General features: G+C 37.6%; 1 protein-coding gene across 1 annotated transcript in view; it reads left to right on the top strand.

Annotated features, from left to right (window-relative positions):
* Positions 1 to 20,486, top strand: part of LOC129352645 (regulator of microtubule dynamics protein 2) — a 31,845-nt gene that overhangs the window by 3,635 nt on the left and 7,724 nt on the right. Inside the window, exons 4-8 of the mRNA XM_055021737.1 lie at positions 8,621 to 8,783; positions 8,854 to 8,956; positions 10,293 to 10,353; positions 18,523 to 18,598; positions 19,259 to 19,336. Of these exons, the coding sequence (XP_054877712.1) occupies positions 8,621 to 8,783; positions 8,854 to 8,956; positions 10,293 to 10,353; positions 18,523 to 18,598; positions 19,259 to 19,336 (481 nt within the window). The remainder of the gene's footprint in view (positions 1 to 8,620; positions 8,784 to 8,853; positions 8,957 to 10,292; positions 10,354 to 18,522; positions 18,599 to 19,258; positions 19,337 to 20,486) is intronic.

Here is a 20,486-nt window from a genome sequence, read left to right as displayed (position 1 = left end):
ATTTCAAGGTGTCACATTACAAGTGAAATTTATTTCATGTCACATTTGACAGCAACTGAAGTTAACATTGTTACTTTATTTCACTGTAAAATGGCAACATGTGCCTGGAAAACATTTACTGTTTTAATGTTGCTGAAGAAACGCAAACCATTAAAAAATTAACTAATTTTATTACACATGCTATGACATAATGACAGTAACCTGCACTTTACAATGTTTTAAATGATTTGAATACCTTGAATAAATAAAAATACACAGCAGATTTAACATTGTCCCATTTTTTAAAAGTTGGAACAAAACAAAGAAAAAAAGCAATTACAGCTGATTGTTCAGTAATTTAAAGACCCATTTTAACACCAGTGCTACTTTTCTGACTTTACCAGGTTCTAACAACTTTGTGGATAAATTTTGGCCACTTGTTCCCAACATTTTATTGAGGTTTACACACATTTATAGTTGCTTGACTTAAACAGCTGATTTCAGTGGGTTAATGTCAGCACATTTTATTTCTTGTTAGTTTTGTCAGTTCCAAGTTATTTCAGTGACCATTAGCAGGTTTCTCCATGTGTCTGAATCTGAATATAATTCCCATCTTAACTTTGTTCAATCAGATTATCAATATCTTTATTTCAGCTGACTCCAGAACTTAAAACATAAACAATGAGACTAGCTAACTCGTGTTCAATTATTGGGGAAATTATACCTTCTGTTGGTTATTCCCCCTTTTTAATTCAGTATAAAGGTGAATGGATTTTCTTCCCCACCTGTGGAACCAGTTTGGTCGTTTTATGTTTCAAATTACCCTTTGACACATTAGCCTAAGGTGCTGGATAGAAATGGCAGAATAATCAAGCAGCTTCAACCGTGAACCGGCACCTTGAACCCACGCCAGCCTCCCATGGGGTAAACAGCAGATGGGTTTCGTTTTTCTCTTTTAAAAGGTTCAACTTATGAAAACAAACACCAGCAGCAAAATGACAGAGATTAATCCAAGGTCTGGAGGCAGGATTGGAGTTTCTCTTGTGCTTGACTCGATTTATTTATCACAAACTGCACGACTGAGAAAACACATCAGAAACAGTTTTTCTCATAAACAGGGATGAAAAAACTGTTTTGCTAATTATCTTACGGACCGCTTACAGCGTGGCGTCATGCATGGAGGACAAAAAGCTGCTTTTTATATTAATCCATCCAATTTTCTTTAATCTTCATGGTTTTGTTTTTTCCAGCAGCGGAGATTCTGATTGGTTCCTTCTGTCTTTCTTGTCAGAAATTTTTCCATTTCTAGTTTAACGAGAAAACCAACTTTATAAATTTGACAGGCATATAATTATTTCCCAGTGGATCTTTTTCATTAATAATAAGCAGTCATTTACTTAAAACAAGCTCATGTTTATTGCTGAAAAGTTACTCATAAGTTAGTTTTATCTTATTTAAAATGTACTAAGATGTTTCCACGAGAAAATAGACAAAAATATCGTATAAATTTGTGGTTTTGCATTGTGGTCATCACTTTTAAAGCACATTATTAACCCCCAGGTACTAAACCTGTCAGAGTCGAATTTTTTCGTTCAAGAATAAAGTATTTTAATTTGAATTGTTTGGAAATCTTCTCCCTCATGGCAGCAGATTACCAACAGGGGGCGCCAGTGAAACAGAAACAGCAGCATGTTGTGTTGTTGCTGAGAATGATGGATGTGTGTGAAAGCATGACTTTATTACACTCTGGAAGTGATCAATTATCCAAGCCTAATGGTTTTTGCTGCCTTTTTTCTTTGTGTCTTTAGACAAGCAGTAATAATATGTTATTTCAGTTTGTCCTTCATGTTTGCAGAGGTCGTTCACCTGTGACCACTGTGACAGTTTAAGCCTAACTGCAGGGTCGCGATGCACATCCGTTCTGCAGAACTCGTAGCTGTTTATGTCACAGAGACTTGCTCTCTGTTCGAAAGGAGATCCATCAATCACGCCGCCCGTGAGCCAAGATGTCAGTGCCCTTATAGGAAGACGTCTTGTAGGAACTTGTAATTCGTTAAACAGTGAGTTTATTTGGATCACATCACCGTAGCTCAAAGACTCTCTTTTTTTATTTTTTATCACTTCCAAAAAAAATAGCATTTCTGACACTGGATAGTTGTTGATTAAAACAGATGTTAGGCAGAGTTTTGTTTGTGCGCGGTACAAGCCTGTTCAGAAATGTTAAGACGGAGAAAAAAGGCGCTCATTGTCTGCTTTGTGATTAAAAGCTTTAGCCGAGCTTCCACATGACGTCATTCAGGCTTTGCTCCACACCTGTCTGTTCGCGAGACGTTCACGTCCGTGTCGTCTGATTAATCGAAGGCGCTCAGCCAAACAAACACATTTATTCACCTTGGTTTTTCCGGGGGTAATAACACGTTTGAAGAGTCTGACCACCCACAACTGTGTTTTTAATTGATTATTCAACATTCAATTAGGGCCATACAATATGGCTTTTTATACCAGAGCCAATTTCCAAATGTAATTGATTTTTTTCTTGTAATTTTAGTTTTTTGCAAAAGTGGCTTTTATTCCAGTTATCTCTCTCATCAGTTGTAGGACAAAGTATTAGGATAAGTCTAAAAGAATTGGACTATAGTCATAAAATTACAAGAAAAAAGTTGTTTTGATGAGAAAAGAGCGTCCATAAAGTTATCAAAATATGTTCAAAGATCATTTCAAAGTCTTGCTGCAAATAATAATTTGATGATGGATGATTAAAGTGGACCTATTATGCGTCATTTTTATACTTCCATTTGAGCTTCAACTGTTTTTAAAAGCAGCGCAAGCGCTTAAAAAACACCCAGACAGTTTCTGGCAATAAATGAGCGTCTTTTGGTGTCTGAAAAATTAGCCGTTTCAAAAACCTCCTGTTTATTGAGTTACCTAGCAACCCAAGCTGAGCTCCAGCTCTGTCTTGTTGTTGACTTTCCATCCAGAAACAACTCGCTGCTGCAGTGTTGGTTGTGCAGGAGGCTCCACTAAACACTTGCTTTCTAAGAAACTTTTTATTTTTATAAAAAATGTCTTCAGTTGAGCCAAAAATAATTGGAAAATATTATTACTTTAAACGTTTTGGATCTACGGTGAGTATAATCTCTTCCCAACATCAAGAGAAAGAAATATAAGTGTTAATATCGGGCAACTTTATCAGCTTAATTTTTTTGTTCTTGGCCTGTGAATACTTGACTCTACAGTTTCGCCCACGTGACAAAAAGTTTAACAGACTGACTCTGCAGGTGGACGTCAAGAGAAACTGACACTTTCATTACATCTTTCATGGAACGTAATTGCCACAGGTATTTTTTCATGTGTAAACTGAGTTTCCACTCCGTTTTCCCCCCTCCGGCTATTTCTGGAACAAAGTTTCACCACATCCGAGCGGAGATGCTATTTATAGCCGTATAAACACTGCTTCCTTCATTACCGCCTTGTAATGTCATCTCAAACAGGTGACAGCTTTCTCATTCGCCTGATGAGGCGAACAAAAGTTTCTGTTTCATAAAACATTTCATCGGTTCGTTTGTACTCTACGGACGGATGAAAGAAGAAGTGTGAAATTTCCAGATGTAAACAATAACATGCGACGTGTCTATAAGCAGTTTCGAGTTTAAAAAAAAGAAGCTTGTGGTGTTTATTTGCAACATAGTCAAATTTATTAAGTTATCCTCACAAGTTAATAGTACTCAGTTAACTTAAGCTAAGCATTTTGAGGCAACTGCTTTGAATATATATTTTAAGTAAAGACAGCAACTTTTACAGTCGTTAAATTTTATGTCATTAAACATGAAATTATCAATTTAGTCAAGTTGTGTAAACTTAAGAAGTGCAGCTTGAACGTGCTTACAGTTTTCTAGGCACCAAGTTTCCGTAAGCGTTGTAAGTAAATTCCACTCATTACGTTTTACAGTGTAGGGGTAAAACCCAACGCTTTTTCTGGAAGGGATGGAGGCTAAATAACTGGACTCCCTCCAGTCAGTCAGGCATTGTTTAAAGGCAGCCTTTCATTGATCCTGTCAACAGAAGATGAATTAAGTTGGTCGGCGTGTTCCCAGGCCCAGAGATGTTGGGATGGTAACTCTTGTTTGTTTTGAACAGGGTAACCACAGAGACTGGCACCGCTAAGCTCTGTTCAGACATCCTTTCTTTGCCCCTTGGGGTCTTCAAACCGAGGGGATGATTCCCAGCACCGGTAGAAAATGAAAGTGCAGCTCTCTAATCCTCGACTTTTTACAAAAGGTGGAGCGCTGCAAGGCGACATTTTGAACGTCTGCTTCATCTGAATACGGAGCAACAAAACAGGATGAAGAAAAAAAGAGTTTTAGTGCAGAACTGAAACCTGAAAAGGGCTTGGCAATAAAACAGTAACAATATATGTCAGGATAGACACGTGTTCAATATCAATAGGTAATAATAAAGTCTGAACCGTAAATGATCCGCGCTATCTCAATAGGCAAACGCATGTGCTTGGAGACAAATGGAAAGAAAATAAGTGGACACTGTTGAGAGAAAGATACATGAACAAAATGGCTGCTGTTGGAATCGACCCACATGAGAGAGCAGAAAAAAATGTCAGGCGATGTGGACAAGCTGCCTCCGACCTCCTACCACGATATAATGGACTAATCAGTGAACAGAGTGCGAACAAAATGGAGGATCTTCATGACCTGAGATCCACTGGTTTACGAAAACCTACACTGCAAAAACACAAACTCTTACCAAACCATTTTGGTGTAGTTTCTAGTCTAGATATCTTAATTTTGTCTTATTTTGAGTTTAAAAGTAACTTTTAGTGACATTTAGAGGCTCGTTTTAAGTAAATAATTAATTAAATAACAGATTATTTAACTTTGCCATGTTTTAAATAAAATAATTAGTACTTTTTCATCATTATTTAGAAATTATTTACCTAAAAAAAACCTCTGTATCTTGCTTTAAAGTTATTTTAAGTTAGTTTGTCTTATTTCTGGTGTGCAAATATATTTGCTCCCGAAACTAGACCAAAATTTTGGGTTAAAATTTTGGGTTTTTTCAGTGTATGAGGTAACGTCATTTCTGAATTTTTTAAAACTGTTGTGAGCAAATTATCTGTAGATATTTGACTCCGCAGAGGAAAACCATGTTTTAGATGGTGATGATCCCTATTTTGCAATATTATGACATCTTCGCTCAGAGGCGGTCACTTCCAAGGTCTCTGCAAAGAAAATAACGGCTCCAAAACAAGCTAACGCACATTACATAAACACGGTGATACAAAAACATCCTTAGTGTCTTCTTTCTTTCAACATATGAGATTCATGAGCCGTGCAATAATGGCGTGACAGGAATGCAGTGATCGCTCAGTCCTGCGCTGCGTGTCTCTCCAGCTCCACTAAGTAAATAATTGGATGGCGGCAAAGCCGACTGCTGAATGAAGAAACGGTTCAAAACATAAATGAATCAGGGAATGAATGAGCAAACAACGCAGCTCGAAATAAGACCGGCCACATTCGTTGCAGCTCCTTGTGATTTTGTGCGACGAGACTAAAAATTAAAAAAGCGACCACAAGAATGAGGGTAAACCAAAAAGCACGCCCATTTAGATGTCTTTTAATCTGAGGTGTGTTGGCCAACGAATAATTTGAGTTTGGGTTTTAGGGTTTATTTGGGGAGTTAGTATAAAGAGGAAGGCTGTTAAAAGGATTTAGCTCTTTATCCTAAAATTATAGAATGAAAATAGACGACGATTAAAGTTGCTGATAGCGTTAAGTCTGGATGCTCGTCCACGTTTCTGCAGAAATGCTGCGTGTGATGGAGGGTCGGCCACTAATTAGCTGCTGTTTCATCAAATTAACGCGTTTCCTTTTACAAATATCTACCTTTAAATTAAATGATGCAACTTCAGCTTCCTGACACTTCCCACAGCATTTCAATCGGACTTAGGTCTAAACTTTGACTGGGCCATTTCAAGACATCGAGTATATTTTTTTTAGCCATGATGTCGCGTTTCTGTATTTGGAATCATTGTCCTGTTAATGATCCAGTTTGGGTCACATTTTCCTTTAAAATGCTGTTGAGTACGGAGAAGTTCATGGTGCTGTGGCAGCACAATGAGCCCAAATCATCACCCAGCCACCGCTGTGCTTAACAGGAGGAATGAGGTGTTATTACTGATATGTTGGATTAATTTCAACCCAACAACACCAGGCTTTCTCCTCGCAACCCTTTCAACCATATCAAAGTAAAACTTTATTGTTTAACATTCCAACTAAAACTCAGAGTCGGGGATGAAGCTCTGATCTTTATTTATTGAGACTCCTGTAAAGATTGGCTGCTGTCCTCTAGTGACTTTCACACATTATTCTTTGTTCACAAAGATATTCACACTCATATCCGTCTCACTCAACACAAACCTCAACAAGTGCGTCTACAAATCTTTCTCGTTGAGTGGGAGATCCAAGAAAGGTGAACTTTCATCTGCTGAACAGACCATTTTGAGTAAAAGGTGACTCATTCAATTTGCACCTTATTCAATGTGTCACCTATAAACCTAGCTTAACCTGTTTTTACTAGTACTGTTACTGATGTTTTGGGGGTTTTTAAACTATAAAATAAACAAAGAAGGGACTCTTAGTCTGGCGGGGGTCAACTAAAGTCTGGCGGCCTGCCAGGCTTACGATACTCTGGGGGAAACCCTGAATGTTAATTTGAGAACCTGCTGAACCAGATTATTTTATTCTGCTCTGATTTGTAATCCAATTTAAACTGGATGTACTTTCTATTTAATCATTACATTGTTTAGATGTTGAACTCTGAGGTGATTCCGGATGCATTTCCTGCTTGGCATTGTGCTAACACACCTCAGAGCTCCACAACGGCAAACTGCCAAAGCGCCTTCGTTTATGAGGCGGTCTGCTTTTCTCATCAGTTAATGAAAGGTTTTAATCAGGAACATTTGGCTGCTACTTTCCATCTGTAATCCAATAGAAGCATTTCCATTGTGTCTCTGTTGTTGTTTAACAAATGAACAAGATTTCTTGATCCCAGAACATGTCTCAATTTGTATTGAATAAAATCTCTGCAGTGCACACAGTCGGAGTGTGTGTTATTGGGTGGAGTTAGCATACGGCGTTTGGTATGAAACACCTGTCGGACCTACGTTGTTCCTGTCTGCGACCCGCTCTGACACATCCCCTCTAAACCATGCCTCACGGCCCCAAATATTCTCTAACCACCACTGACGCAAATGCAGCTGCTGCCAACACTTAATAGACGCTTTTCATGGTGTCTGCATCTTTGATTCTTACCTTTAACTTTATATTTCTACCTCTGGCTTTCAAGTGTTGGCTTTGGGTGTTGGTGCAAGCTCTCGCCTCCGATTGAAAAGGCTCCATAAAACGTGTAACGCGAGCGTTGCGTGCCATACCCTGCTGAACAAGTTCCCCCATGTTCCTGGAAACTCTTCAGGTGTCAGACGTCAGCCACTAAAAATTATAAACAATTAAGTTCCCCCACTTATGTAAACATACCAGGTGCTGTTTTTGTGTGCAAACAAGACGTGAAGATTGATCTGGTATAATCACCACCTGGTAGCATGTGGTTTATTAAAATGTTCAGTATGACAAGATTGCTCTGAATGAAGAAAAAGCTCACAAGGAGATTATTGTTTCTTCATCAAGAGCAAGAAGGTGGAAACTTTCCGCCTGTTTGTTTGCCAAATTTAGCATCCTGCCAGCAAAAGGTGTTTGTATTAAATCAGTTTCTGAAACGTGTTCACTCACAGATCACATAACGTTAAATTGTAATATAACACAACTTAAAATGTTATTGTCTTGTAGCTCTTTAATTATTGCTTTCTTTGTTTGGTAAATGTGAATGGCCACAACAAAACCATTGATTCTTAAAGTGTGGATTAAGTTTTCCAGTGACAAATTAATTTTCATGCGTTTGATAAGTTGTTCTTTACTGCCAAGTTTTGTGTGTGAAACATTTTAGGGCCATTTGTAACTTAGAAGTGCAATAAAAGAAAAAAATAAATTAAATAAAAACAGACTTGAGTTGCTTTGCCAGAAACAAAAATGTTCTACTTCTCCATTAAAGAGAAAAATTATCCACTCATTTCTTTGTTTTGTAAGTTATTTTGTAAGTTAGTTATTTTAAAATAATTTAAAATCAAGTAATGCTGGAGTTATTTTCTTTTGAGAGATCAGGTTTTGTTATTATTTTTAAACACAATCCTTTGGTAAGCTAACTGCAGTACCGTTGTGACCACTGGGGGGCGACGAGAAAGACTGTACATCCTGCTTTATTGCTTTTTAAATTCTCAATATTAAAGATTACAAGTCAGTTCTTGTTCAGAACCTTTTTATTATTATTTTTAATATTTCTTTTGTTCATTTCATTGTAAGATATGCAGAACAAGAAAATATGCGCTTTGTGTCCCATAACTGTCCCAGTTCAGTCCCATAACTGTCCCAGTTCAGTCCCATTAACTCCCAAAATAATCACATGCAGCTTCAAAGTATAAGAAAACCTTGTTTTAATAATAACAATTTCTCATCTGCATTGGCTACAAATTGCAGCTTTGAGCCAATAAAACTTATTTCATTGATTGTGATCACAGGTACATAACTGCACTGACAGACTCCGAGGATGAAGAGCAAAGCGATGAAGAGCAAACTCCAGGCAAGCTATCCATCCTCCTCGACAGAATCGACCGCTTGCGTCAGGGCGGCGAGTCGGACAAAAGAAAAAGTCTGAGCGTCCTTCTGGAGCAGAGAGACGAGGTGTGTTTACTTTCTCTGCCAGTGAGGCAGAAAACATGGCGGCGTCTCATGATGACGTTCTCTTCTGCAGTTTGGGCAGAACTCAGAGTTCCTGTGGCGGCTAACCCGAGCTTACTGCGACGTTCACGACGTCAGCGGCACTCTGGAGGAGAAGAAGACTCATGCAGAAAACGGTAACCTGCAAACATTGCTGCACAATTTTACGGAAAGACTCATTCAACATTTTTAACAGTTATTACGTCTAAAATGTTCATCAGCAGTTCAGCAGATTATCTGGAGGTTTTATAAAGATGTATTTGGACTTTAGCTCAATTTCCAAAACAGTCCTAACCAAACTGAACAGATTATTTATTTAAACAATTCTTTACACTGAACAGATTCTTTAGTCGAAATAGATTCCTGAGTCTGAACAGATGAACAAATACTCTTTACTCTGAGTAGAGTCCTCAATCTGAACTGATTCCTTTTTGAACAGATTCTTTTCTCAGTGATCCTAATTGTTATCTTTTCCACAACTGAGCTGAAACATCTGGAACTATTCATTTTCAGTTCAAGAAAAGTGTGGAGAATATTTAAATTAACTTTGGAAAAAAAATCAGTATTTATGCATTTTCTCAAAAAGAAAAATTTAACAAATCCTGAACACTGTATCTTTGATTTGCCTCATCACAACTTTTATAATTTTAACACTTTAATTTTTGACTGAATTGATATTCATTTATATGTTTAATTTTATTTTTGATGCTAGAAACTTAAAACTGAGATTGCTGTTTCTCTAAATCTGGTTAGAATGCTGAGCAAAGTATTAAAACTACCATTAAATGTGTATGAAAGTAGGAATTTTAAAATATGCTTCACTTTTCCACGTTTTGTTCCACATCATCCGCAAATAACAGTGCATTTTATGGATTTATATCTAATTTATGGCATAATTATATATTATTAAGTCAAAGGAAAACAATGCATTTTTTATTTCCATTGAAGCATTTATGCAAATGATTAAATCTGAGTTTTTTCCAGAGTCCATGAAGAAACCAAACTTTTTCCAGTTCCTGAATCATTTCCTACACACATCAACGTTTGTTTTTCTTTCTCTTAATGAACAGAAGCTATTTTTACGAGTCTTCTCCGGTCCAAACTGGACGGGCCGGTTCCGTTAATCCTTCCTCATCATGGCGCCGCTCATCAGCCAGCCGACACCTGTGGCTATTTTAGGAACACTTTGACATTTTTGGAGCTGATCTGTCATTTTCCGCGGCCCGGTGACCGATTTAAAACTCCTCCTTGATGCCGTTTCATCTAACTATTGTTTTCGTCGCTTTCATCTAAAGCCAAATTTTTTCTTTTGGTCAACAAAGCATTTTATTTCACCAAATATTCTTCATTGATAAATAAAATAAAATAATTTAGGCATGTTCATAAACATTTTTACTGAAGCATCCACTCCAGAAATAAATGTTGCATTTGAGTTTAAATGGAAGTTAGTATCTTTTTACTTTTTTGTTTTAGGTAAAGCTGTTGGTGAAGAGGCCATTAAAGTGAATCCCAAATGTGCTGAAAGTCATCAGTGGTAAGTTTTTACATTTTCTCCCTTTTTTATAATTTTATTCTGGTAAATGATTGTGCGTGTCATATTAAAATATAATTGAGTTTATTTAATACTTAATTAAAAATAGGAAGCTCATGTATGGAGGTGGCTTGAAAACCGAGTTACTGATATGGAAAAATTACATCGTCAGATAAAGTGAAGTGGAAATTTTGGACAAAAAGGACGAAAATTTATATAGTGAGTAAAAAATAAGAAAATTTCTCCAAAACAGTTTCTTTTAATAAAAACTTGTTTTTCATTCATTGGGTAGAAAATCCAGAAATTTTACTCAAGTAAGAGCAGAAATACTTCATGATAAAGTCATTCAATAAAAGTAAAAACTAAATATTAGTGAAAACATATTTTTTCAAAAATATGAATGTAGTTGAGTAAATGTTATCCAACGCTGATTATGTTTATTTAATGACGTATTGATTGCTTATTTCTTATGTTTTTGGTGATTTTGGCTTAAAAATCAAAACGTTACGTTGTCGGACAAAAAAATATTTTCAAGACAACAATTAATGCTTATCCACCTCTTTCTCAACCACACGTCTTCCTTCCACTTAACTATAATTTTTTTTTTGTATTTGTTGAGATTCCATCTGTTCCTGTTCTGTCAATCTTCATTCTGTTGATTGTTTTAGACCCAAACTCAAGCACAAGATGTTCCTCTGAGTTGGTGAAGCAGAAACTTTAAATACAGTTCATGATAAAGATATTGCGTTTTACAAAACAAGAGATTACCCAGAGAACATGGATAAATGCTGGGTGGTCTTCTAGCTTTTCTTTTCACCCAAGTAGTAAAGAAGTAAAGAAACGTGAATTCTCAGGCGATCCAATCAAACATATTTATGTCAACTAACTTCCCAAGGATCAATCTGATAGAATCACATCCAGTTTCAGGAATGCAAACTGAACCAGGCTTAACCCAGCTGACATATATTGACAGTTATACTGGAAGAATTGGTGTGATTAATGTCGGATATTACGGCTGTAGTTCTTCATTCACTGTTTACACCTGCACAGGTGAGGTGCTTTGGGATATGAGGGAGAAAATGTCATTTTTATCCAGAAGCATCTGTAAATCTGCAGATGTTGCATGTTAGTCAGTTTGACAGTGACTAAATATTTTTGCTATGTGTTTGTTGCAAAAAAAAAGTCATCTCTCCTTTTAATTAAGTCTGAAAGGAAAAATCCGGTTTGCAGGCTCTTTGTGTTTCACATCTAAAAAATCTGCTCATGTCAAAACTTGACTGCTGATTAGATGAAGAATTTGCCTGAAATGTGTCCCGTTACATAAACTGAATAAAAAGACTCATCGGCTTTTCCTTGCTGTCTCAACTTAAATCAGACCAAACTTGTTTTAGTGATTTTTGACCTTTAGGTCAAAGGTCACATGTGGGGTACCCCAAGGTTCAATCCTAGGACCCCTCTTATTCAATATTTATATTCTCCCACTAGCTCCGGTTATAACAGGAAATAATATTAGCTACCATAACTATGCGGATGACACACAGCTCTACATTACAATGTCACCAGGTGACCTTTGACCCCATCCAATCACTGAATAAATGCTTAGAGCAGATAAATGTGTGGATGTGCCAAAACTTTCTCCAGCTGAACAAAAACAAAACTGAAGTCATTATTTTTGGACCCAAAGAGGAACGATCTAGAGTCAATGCACAACTTCAGTTATTACAACTAAAAACTAGCGATCAGGCCCGAAACCTGGGAGTAGTGATGGACTCGGGCTTGAACCTCCAGAGCCACATAAAGACAGTAACAAAGTCGGCCTTCTATCACCTGAAGAACATCTCCAGGATTAGAGGACTAATGTCTCGGCCAGATCTAGAGAAACTCATCCATGCGTTTATTTTTAGTCGCATTGATTATTGTAACAGCATCTTCACAGGCCTGTCCAACAAATCAATCAAACAGCTGCAACTGATCCAGAATGCTGCTGCTCGCGTTCTCACTAGAACCAGGAAAATAGAGACATAACACCAGTTTTAAAGTCCCTCCACTGGCTCCCTGTAGCTCAAAGAATAGATTTTAAAATACTGTTGTTAGTTTACAAATCACTGAACGGTTTAGCACCACAATACATCAAAGATCTGCTGTTGTTGTATCAACCTTCCAGACTCTCAGGTCTTCTGGTTCTGGTTCTGCTCTGCATCCAGAACCAGAACCAAGAGAGGAGAAGCAGCTTTCAGCATCTATGCACCAAAACTTTGGAACAAACTTCCAGACAACTGTAAAACAGCGGAAACCCTGACTTCTTTTAAATCGCAATTAAAACACACCTGTTTAGAGTTTCATTTGAAATGTAATATGTAACAATGTATTGTCTATTATATGTTGCATGACTTTGTGTTCTTGTGTTTATGATGTAAAGCACTTTGAAATGCCTTGCTGCTGAAATGTGCTATACAAATAAAATTTGATTATTGTTTTTTATTTTTATATAATTTTATATTTTACTTTTTACATGGAGGTCTCCTCTCTTCCTCTTTTATCTCACTCCTGATCTTTATTTTATTTCAATAATTTATTGATATTGATGAAAAAGAACTAGTTCCATTGGCAGATTATTTTGCTTATTACATGAGAAAATGTTTTTTAAGTGTGAAATAATCTGCCAGTGTCACTTCTGACTTCAAACAGGGCTCTATATATCTTGCAGAAAAATAATTGAAACTTAGTTTTGTCGTATTTCAAGAATGAAACATTAAAATCTCTGAAGAAGACACAGATCAACTTCCTTCTTCACAAAATATAAACAAAAATGGAGATTTTAGAGTTCGTAGGATTTCTCTTTTGTCTTTGGTAAACAATAAAACCAAAGACATTTCTCCCACTGGTGCTCAATTTGGGTCCATTTACCCAGAATGCCCTGCACTTTAGTTCACTTCCTGTTTTTGGAGCGGCCTCCAGTCCGCTTGGCGTTCACATATGCACTCAAGCTGCACTGCGGTTCACTTCATCTGAATAGATTCAGAGGTTTGTAGCTTTTTTGGGGTTGTACTCCGTTTTCACACCTCCAGAAAAACAAACTAAAAACAAACTAAATTTTCTCGACAAATGAACTGGACTTCAATAAAAGTGGACTCAATAGGAACGTGGTATTTCCTTGTCGACGCTGAAATGGTTAAAAACTTTCAAACGGTGCCTGGAGTCAAAGAGAAAATTACACAGTTTTGCTGCTACTAAATGCTGTTGCTCAAGCCTTAAAGGCGTCAGTGTACTTTGTATTTCCAACGAATTCTTTGTTGCACAGAAGATCCTCCTTTGTACTATTACTGCTTAGAATAATAGTATAATTTGATTGTTTACACAACGAGTTCTTCCTCATTCTGAGTGTCAGAAATTCTTGAAACACATTTTTGTTTGCGGCTGAGTTCATGCAAGTTCGTTTGGTTTTTGCAGACGTTTCTTCGTCTGCAAGACTGAAGCCTTGTTCTCTCAGCAGACTAGAGAACAACTGGCCTCGGCTCGCGATGTCAACCGAAACACAAAGCCTCGTTTGTTTAGCTAATAAAGAGAAACGGCTTAATGGGTAATCTAATTTTTGCTAATGGGATTAGCAAGATTCTGAAATGAAGCAGTAAAAGAGTCGGACTTGAATGAGCGGGTCAAATTAGGTTAGAGCTGCTCTGAGAGCGGAGGAGGGTGGGACGGGTGGAGCGCTGCCAGGTGTTGAAAGGAAGTTTATGTTGCAGGTAACTGTTTACTTAGAGCACAGATGCCGTGAGAAAACTTGTCACCGTTTTTTTCTTTTTCTATGAATGCTGTTCATCTTGTCACACTTTGGCAGCTGCTGTTTAGATGCAGCACAACTTACTTTCTGCTCCACCACTGAAACTACTGATTTTTTTACCCCCTTTTCCCAAAAGCACAATCAGGCATTAAAGGTCACCTCATGTGGGACTCTCTCACCTCATGTGGGACTCTCTCACAAATAATTTGTCCCCCCAACTCAACCTTTACACTCATACCTAGAAATGGCTGCAAACAGATGCACAATAATACAACTTTACATCTTTGAAAAGCATTAGTATATCCTCCTGCACAACCAAAAACAATACAGCAAGTGGTTTCTGGATGGTACAACAAAGCAGTTGTATTTTCCAGCAGCCATTGTACAGCTGTAAATATGAATGTACTAGAGCTTAGCTTGGGTTCCTACACTACAAAAACTCAAAATCTTACCTGTATTTTTGGTCTAGTTTCTAGTGTGAATGTCTCAATACAATTGTACTAAGGCAAAACTGACTTACAGGTAACTTTTTAGCAAAATATAGGAGCTTGTTTTTGGTTTCTTAGTCCTTAATATTGATGAGAACATACCAGATCCACTGGCAGATTATTACTACATAGTACTTTTTATTTTAAAAATTAATATTAAGGAATTATTAACTCCTATATCTTGTTGAAAAGTTACTTGCAACTTAGTTTTGTTTAATAACAAGTGGACTAAGATATATTACTGGAAACTAAACCAAAAATACTGGGTAAAATTTAGTTTATACGATGTAGATAACTGGCCAGGCTTTGCTGGGGTTGCTAGGTTACGAGTGGAACTCTGCTGGGGTTGCTAGGTTACGAGTGGAACTCTGCTGGGGTTGCTAGGTTCTGGCCGTTGGCTAGGAAACGGCCAATGCCAGCTGATTTGTGATGTTACATTCCAAAGGTTTTTGAAACTGCTCATTTTCCAGACATCAAAAAATTTATTATACATTTTTTTATGTTTTTTTTTTTTTTTTTTTTTTTTTTTTTTTTTTTCATTTTTAGAATCAGTAGAAACCCAAATGGAAATACAAAAAATTGGGCAAAACGTAAATTTTTGCATAATGCATGTCCTTTAAACTCACGCAGTTAAAATGAAACATCGCTGGAGGATTGGGAGGACATTAATCTGTAAACTCAATCACATAAAAATGACGTTTAGATGTTAATGAATGCAGACAAAGAGGGAGTGATTGACAGTTTAATAGGCTGGGTGAGGAAGGCTAGCTGAACAAACCTGCTTTGATGATCTGAGCGGAGCAGCGGCTATGAAAGGTGCTGCTGTTCTGGCTTCGCACCGCTCCTGCGTCTCATCTTGCCGATGAAGCTCAGATGTTCTTTAAAAAAACAGAGAAACTTTTGAGCTCTTTTGTTGGTGCTTTAATGGAAGAAATGGGTTTGGCATTATCAGTGAGTCATCTCATGTTCTGCACCTTTTTACTCTCGCTTTTATTCACACTGCAAAAACATAAATATTACCAAGTATTTTTGGTCTAGTTTCTATTAAAGACAAAAGTACAAACCTACTAGTAACTTTTCTGCAAAATATTGGACCAATAATTCCTTAATTTTGATGAAAACGTATTTCCACTGGCAGATTATTTCACTTATAGCATTGGAAATGATCTGACAATATTAAGAAATTATTTACTTAAAACAAGCTTTTTAATCTTAATTGAAAGTTTGTTTTGTCTTATTTCAATTGTATCATTTGCATTGGAAACTAAACCAAAAATAGTAAAACTTTGTGATTTTTCAGAGCACTGGAAACATTTTTGTGGATGCTGTCCTCATATTTATTGCCAAACTTTGCCGAAATGCCTGTTTCTTGCTTGTACAATTGTAGCAAACCAATTGAGTACGCAGTAAAATGCATATTTTGCTTCATTTCACAGTTTTTCTGTCATTTTGGTGCAAAGGCTTGTAGACTTCACTCACAGCGATCCTCTGAGACGGTAGAGAAAAAGTATCACTTTGTTTTTGTCCTGAGCTAATTGTGTCAGCAAGCTGTACACATTGCTCACTGAAACATTTGGCAGTTCCTCATCCTGTTTCTGTTTTAGCCTGGAGTCCCATCTGGCAACTCTCTGCGTTTGGCTGTTCGTGTTTGGATCTGAAATCTATCTGCTGTTTCCGCCAAGCACCTGTCTCTTTGGGCTCTTTGTTTTTGCCCAGTGGACTAGGGGATTTCTTAGAGATGTTATTGGAACATGTGCACCAACTTTACGCAATGAAGCGCTCTTTCCTCGCCTCTTCTTCCCCTGTCATCTATTGCAACTTCTCTCCTCCCCTTTTGATACTTTCCTTTTCTTATTAGCGAGGATAGAGTTTCAGCTCTCAGTTAAAGGAGCTGGTTGGCTTCAGCAGTTGGGGCCCTGAGGCCAGACACACCTCTACATCCTATCTCTTCCTCTTCCCTGCTCTGTGCCTCTGAAATAAAGCAGCATTGCATAAGAGCAGTCCTTTCAACAATCCAGTATTCATGTTTAAAATGTGGCTCAGCTGCTTCTGCATGCACTGTAAAACATTGACGTTTCAAGTTGAACATTTTTAACTTGAAAATGAAAGTCCACCTGCTGCCTTGAAAGTGCAACTCAGAAATTAAAACAGGACAGAATAAACACTCACCCAAGGAGAATTCAGAGAGACCATTTAACCTGACAGTCGTGTTGTTGGGCTGTGGGAGGAAGCCGGAAACCCAGAGAGAACCCGCCATGCACAGGGAGAGCATGCAAACTCCGCGCAAAAAGACTCACTTTAGAATAATTTAAATTTCAAATTTCATGAACAGATTCGGATAATAAATTTTATTAAACATCACAGTGAATTCTGCTCAGACATTCAATGAAAACAGGACGTTAAAATGAACATTCGCCTTAATAATATATAATTATAATAAATTGTTTAATTCTGCAATATTTAGCCTTAAGACTTTTTTCTTTTTCTTTTACTTGAGTAAAAATATGTTGCAGTAGTGCTGCTTTTCCTGGAGCGCATATTTGGCTTTTCTACCAAATCTGATCATAAGTAACTTTTCAGTAAGAAACAGAAACTTTTTTTAGTAAATAATTCCTCAATATTGATTTAGAAACACAAGTTCAATTGGCAGATTTTTCCTTTTATAACATGGAAAAATTTTTTGTTTAATAAACTGACAGTGAAACTGGGTTGCTAGGCCAGTTGATTGAAATAATTTGATAAATCAGTAAAACTTGTTTTGTTGACATAAGATAAGTGTCTATATCTTGCTCAAAAGTTACCTGTAAGTTATTTTTGTCTTTTTTTCCAAGATATTTTCTCTAGAGACTCGACCAAAAGTACTTGGTATAACTTTATGTTTTTGCAGTGCAACGTTTTCTCGAGCTAAAGTTGAGAAGATCCGATACCCACGTTGCTGAACTCTCAGCTACTTGCATGAAAACAAGAAGCTGAATCCGGGATTAACACACGGAGGCGAAGGAAAAGCCGACCGCTGTGGCTTTCAGCAGATCTTTAATCAGAGGCGACGGATCTGTTCAAAGCCTCTGCATCCAGCTGCCTGTTTTCATTGGACCTGCTGGTGACAGATAGCATCTCTGCTGGAAACCAGCAGCGCCGCAGCAGAACCAGCCAGTGGCTGTGTGGGCTCGTCCCCCGCTGCCTTCGCTAAATAAACACGAGGTTCTTTAGTCAAGGAGCCCACAGTTCCTCGTCTGGTGTTTGCCGTTCAGGGTAATTTGAGGCAGTATTTGTCTAATCCGTGTTGATTTTCCATTAATGATTGTTTCTCTGGTGTTTGATTCCCCTCCACTTCACTTGAACATGTTATTTAATTTGTATCTGTCTGTTTGGGGTTAAAAATCTCGAGCCATCATGTTTTCTAGCAGAGCAGGAGAAGCTTTAATGTTTTACTGAAACAAAATGGAGTTTAAGGCATTAAGGAGAATTTGCAGCAGCGTAACGTCTTCGATGTTTGTAACCTTTTGGCACTTAGTACGGAAGAAAGAGAGTATAATTAGAGTCTGATAGTTTTAGACAATGGATTTTAATCCTTGTTATTTAAATTCTGCAGAAAAATATTCACCTTAAGGAATTTGCCTATAAAAATTTGTTTATAAAAATTTACCTTCAAAATTTCACCTTCAAAACTCTTCACACATAAATGTTCGCCTTATATTTTTGTGCATTTTATTCTTTCGAAAGAAGCCTGAATCATCATGTGAGACCTTAGAAACAACCAGAATCCTTATCGATTAAGGCTTGTAAACAATCAAATGTTGCAGGTTTTTTGCGACGTTGTTTCCTTTCTGCTCATCGTATTTATTTAGCATGAAAAGCTGCTTACACAAAAACTGATTTCTGAGTTTTATTTTGTCTTCACAGGTACGCCATCATGTGTGGAATCATGGCAGAATACGACTCGATACAAAACAAGATAAAGAACGGTTACATCTTTAAGGTGGGCTACACAGATGTAAAACTATTTTCACATTTTGCAAGCAAAGGTCTGAAGGTGTTTAGTTTCTCTGGATCTTGCTGGGAAATTAGTTGTTTAATCCTGAAAATGTTATGGTGACAGAAGGCCAACTTTATAACCGTCTTTATGTGGCTCTGAAGGTTCAGGTTTCACTCATCCGCTTACATAACCAGAGCATGGAGCAACGGCACGTAGCATTTTCTCTCCTCTCAGCAGTTTTCCCAAACACGGTGTACCTTCAGAGCTCTGACAGGTGAATGAGAGAGAGGAGAGAGAGAGCTGAAAAAGGCAGAAATGAAAAGAAGGGGAGGGTCTGCGACCGCGGGGGAAGTGTGCGGCGCTGCGGCAGGTTTGCGTGTGAGAGGTGTTTGTGAAATACTTGTGGGTTGGTGAAGCAGGACAGATCAGGTTGGGACAGAAGGCGGTGAAAACAGGAGCCGTACCACGAGTCAGCGTTAAAATCCGTCTTTCTCTCTCTCTGTCGTACCATGAATCAGCAATGAAATCCGTCTCTGCTGAACCATGAGTCAGCGTTAAAATCCGTCTCTCTCTCTCTCTGTCGTACCATGAATCAGCGTTAAAATCCGTCTCTGCTGAACCATGAGTCGGCGTTAAACCCTCGTTTCCCTGTTTCTGCCCCAGGATCACCTGGATAAAGCCATCGAGTTGAAGCCGCAGGACCCCCTGTCCTACCACCTGCTGGGCCGCTGGTGCTACGCTGTACGTGGTGACCTTTCCCTCCTGTCTGACCTCAGAGAGTATGGCAAGCCGTTAGTATCAATAATGAGACGTTCTGATTTTGAACACAGAAAATGTAAAAATGTTACAGGAAGACATTTCTGTTAAATCCCAATTAAGTAATCAGATCTTAAAACATTAGTTAATGAGGGTCATATTTAGAGCATAAGTGCTTTAGCACAGATGCTAACATTTCAACACAGAGCATAGATTTACAATTTTAACATTTGTTTATGAATGCTGCATGTGAATGCTGCGAAATCATTCACAGGTAATATATTAATAAAGGCACAGCGGGACGGATCATCCAGGAAATGATGGACAGAAACAGTCTAACTAAAACTAACTGGATGTCGGACAAATTCTGGGATTTATTATGAGTTTCTGCTTATTTCCAAGCCCAAATGAGCAACTTCACGTTCAAAAACGAGCCCAAAACTAAATTTCCTTTTCAAAAAAGAAAAAGCCCAAAACCGCTTATAATTATCGGACTTGGCGACAGAAACTCAAAATACTTCCTGTTTTTCCACCAATAAAATGTGCATCTCCCTCCATTGTTTACGTTTCTGTCGCTGCTGATACTGACGCATAAAAACGTCGGTCACTCCCCAAAACACGTAGAGGAAATTAAATTAAATTTCAAAAGATAGTAACGCAAAGTGGTTTCGATAATCCAGTTGTAGTGGATTTGATATAGCAACGTGTTAGATTACTCGTTGCTCAGAAAACTGGTCACTGATCATTATTTTGGTTACAATGTGAGATTTTTTTTTCATGAATTCATGTCAGCTAGCTACAGGTTCTACTAAATCTGAAGACACGTAGAAATTATTAGCTAATTTAAACACCTGCTGTACTGATGACCTGTCAGAGTTGGTGTTTAGATCGCCTCTTTTTATTTTTTAACTGAACCAAAACACTGAATTCTGCTCCACATCTACATGTCAAATTTGTCATAGTCAAGCTAGCATAGCTAATCTACTTCCTTCTCATTTGCTATTTTTTCTGAATTAAAACTTTTTCCGGATCTTGTTATCTAGTTGTTGTCGTTCTAATAATTAGTACCAAAGCACTGTGTCCCTTTGCTTTATATATCAGGAGAACATTTAAGATTTAATGCATTATGTTGACA

The sequence above is a fragment of the Poeciliopsis prolifica genome, unplaced genomic scaffold, assembly GCF_027474105.1.
Source record: "Poeciliopsis prolifica strain line A6 unplaced genomic scaffold, Auburn_PproV2 SCAFFOLD078, whole genome shotgun sequence".
Taxonomy (NCBI): domain Eukaryota; kingdom Metazoa; phylum Chordata; class Actinopteri; order Cyprinodontiformes; family Poeciliidae; genus Poeciliopsis; species Poeciliopsis prolifica.
This window is presented reverse-complemented; position numbering and strand designations above follow the sequence as displayed.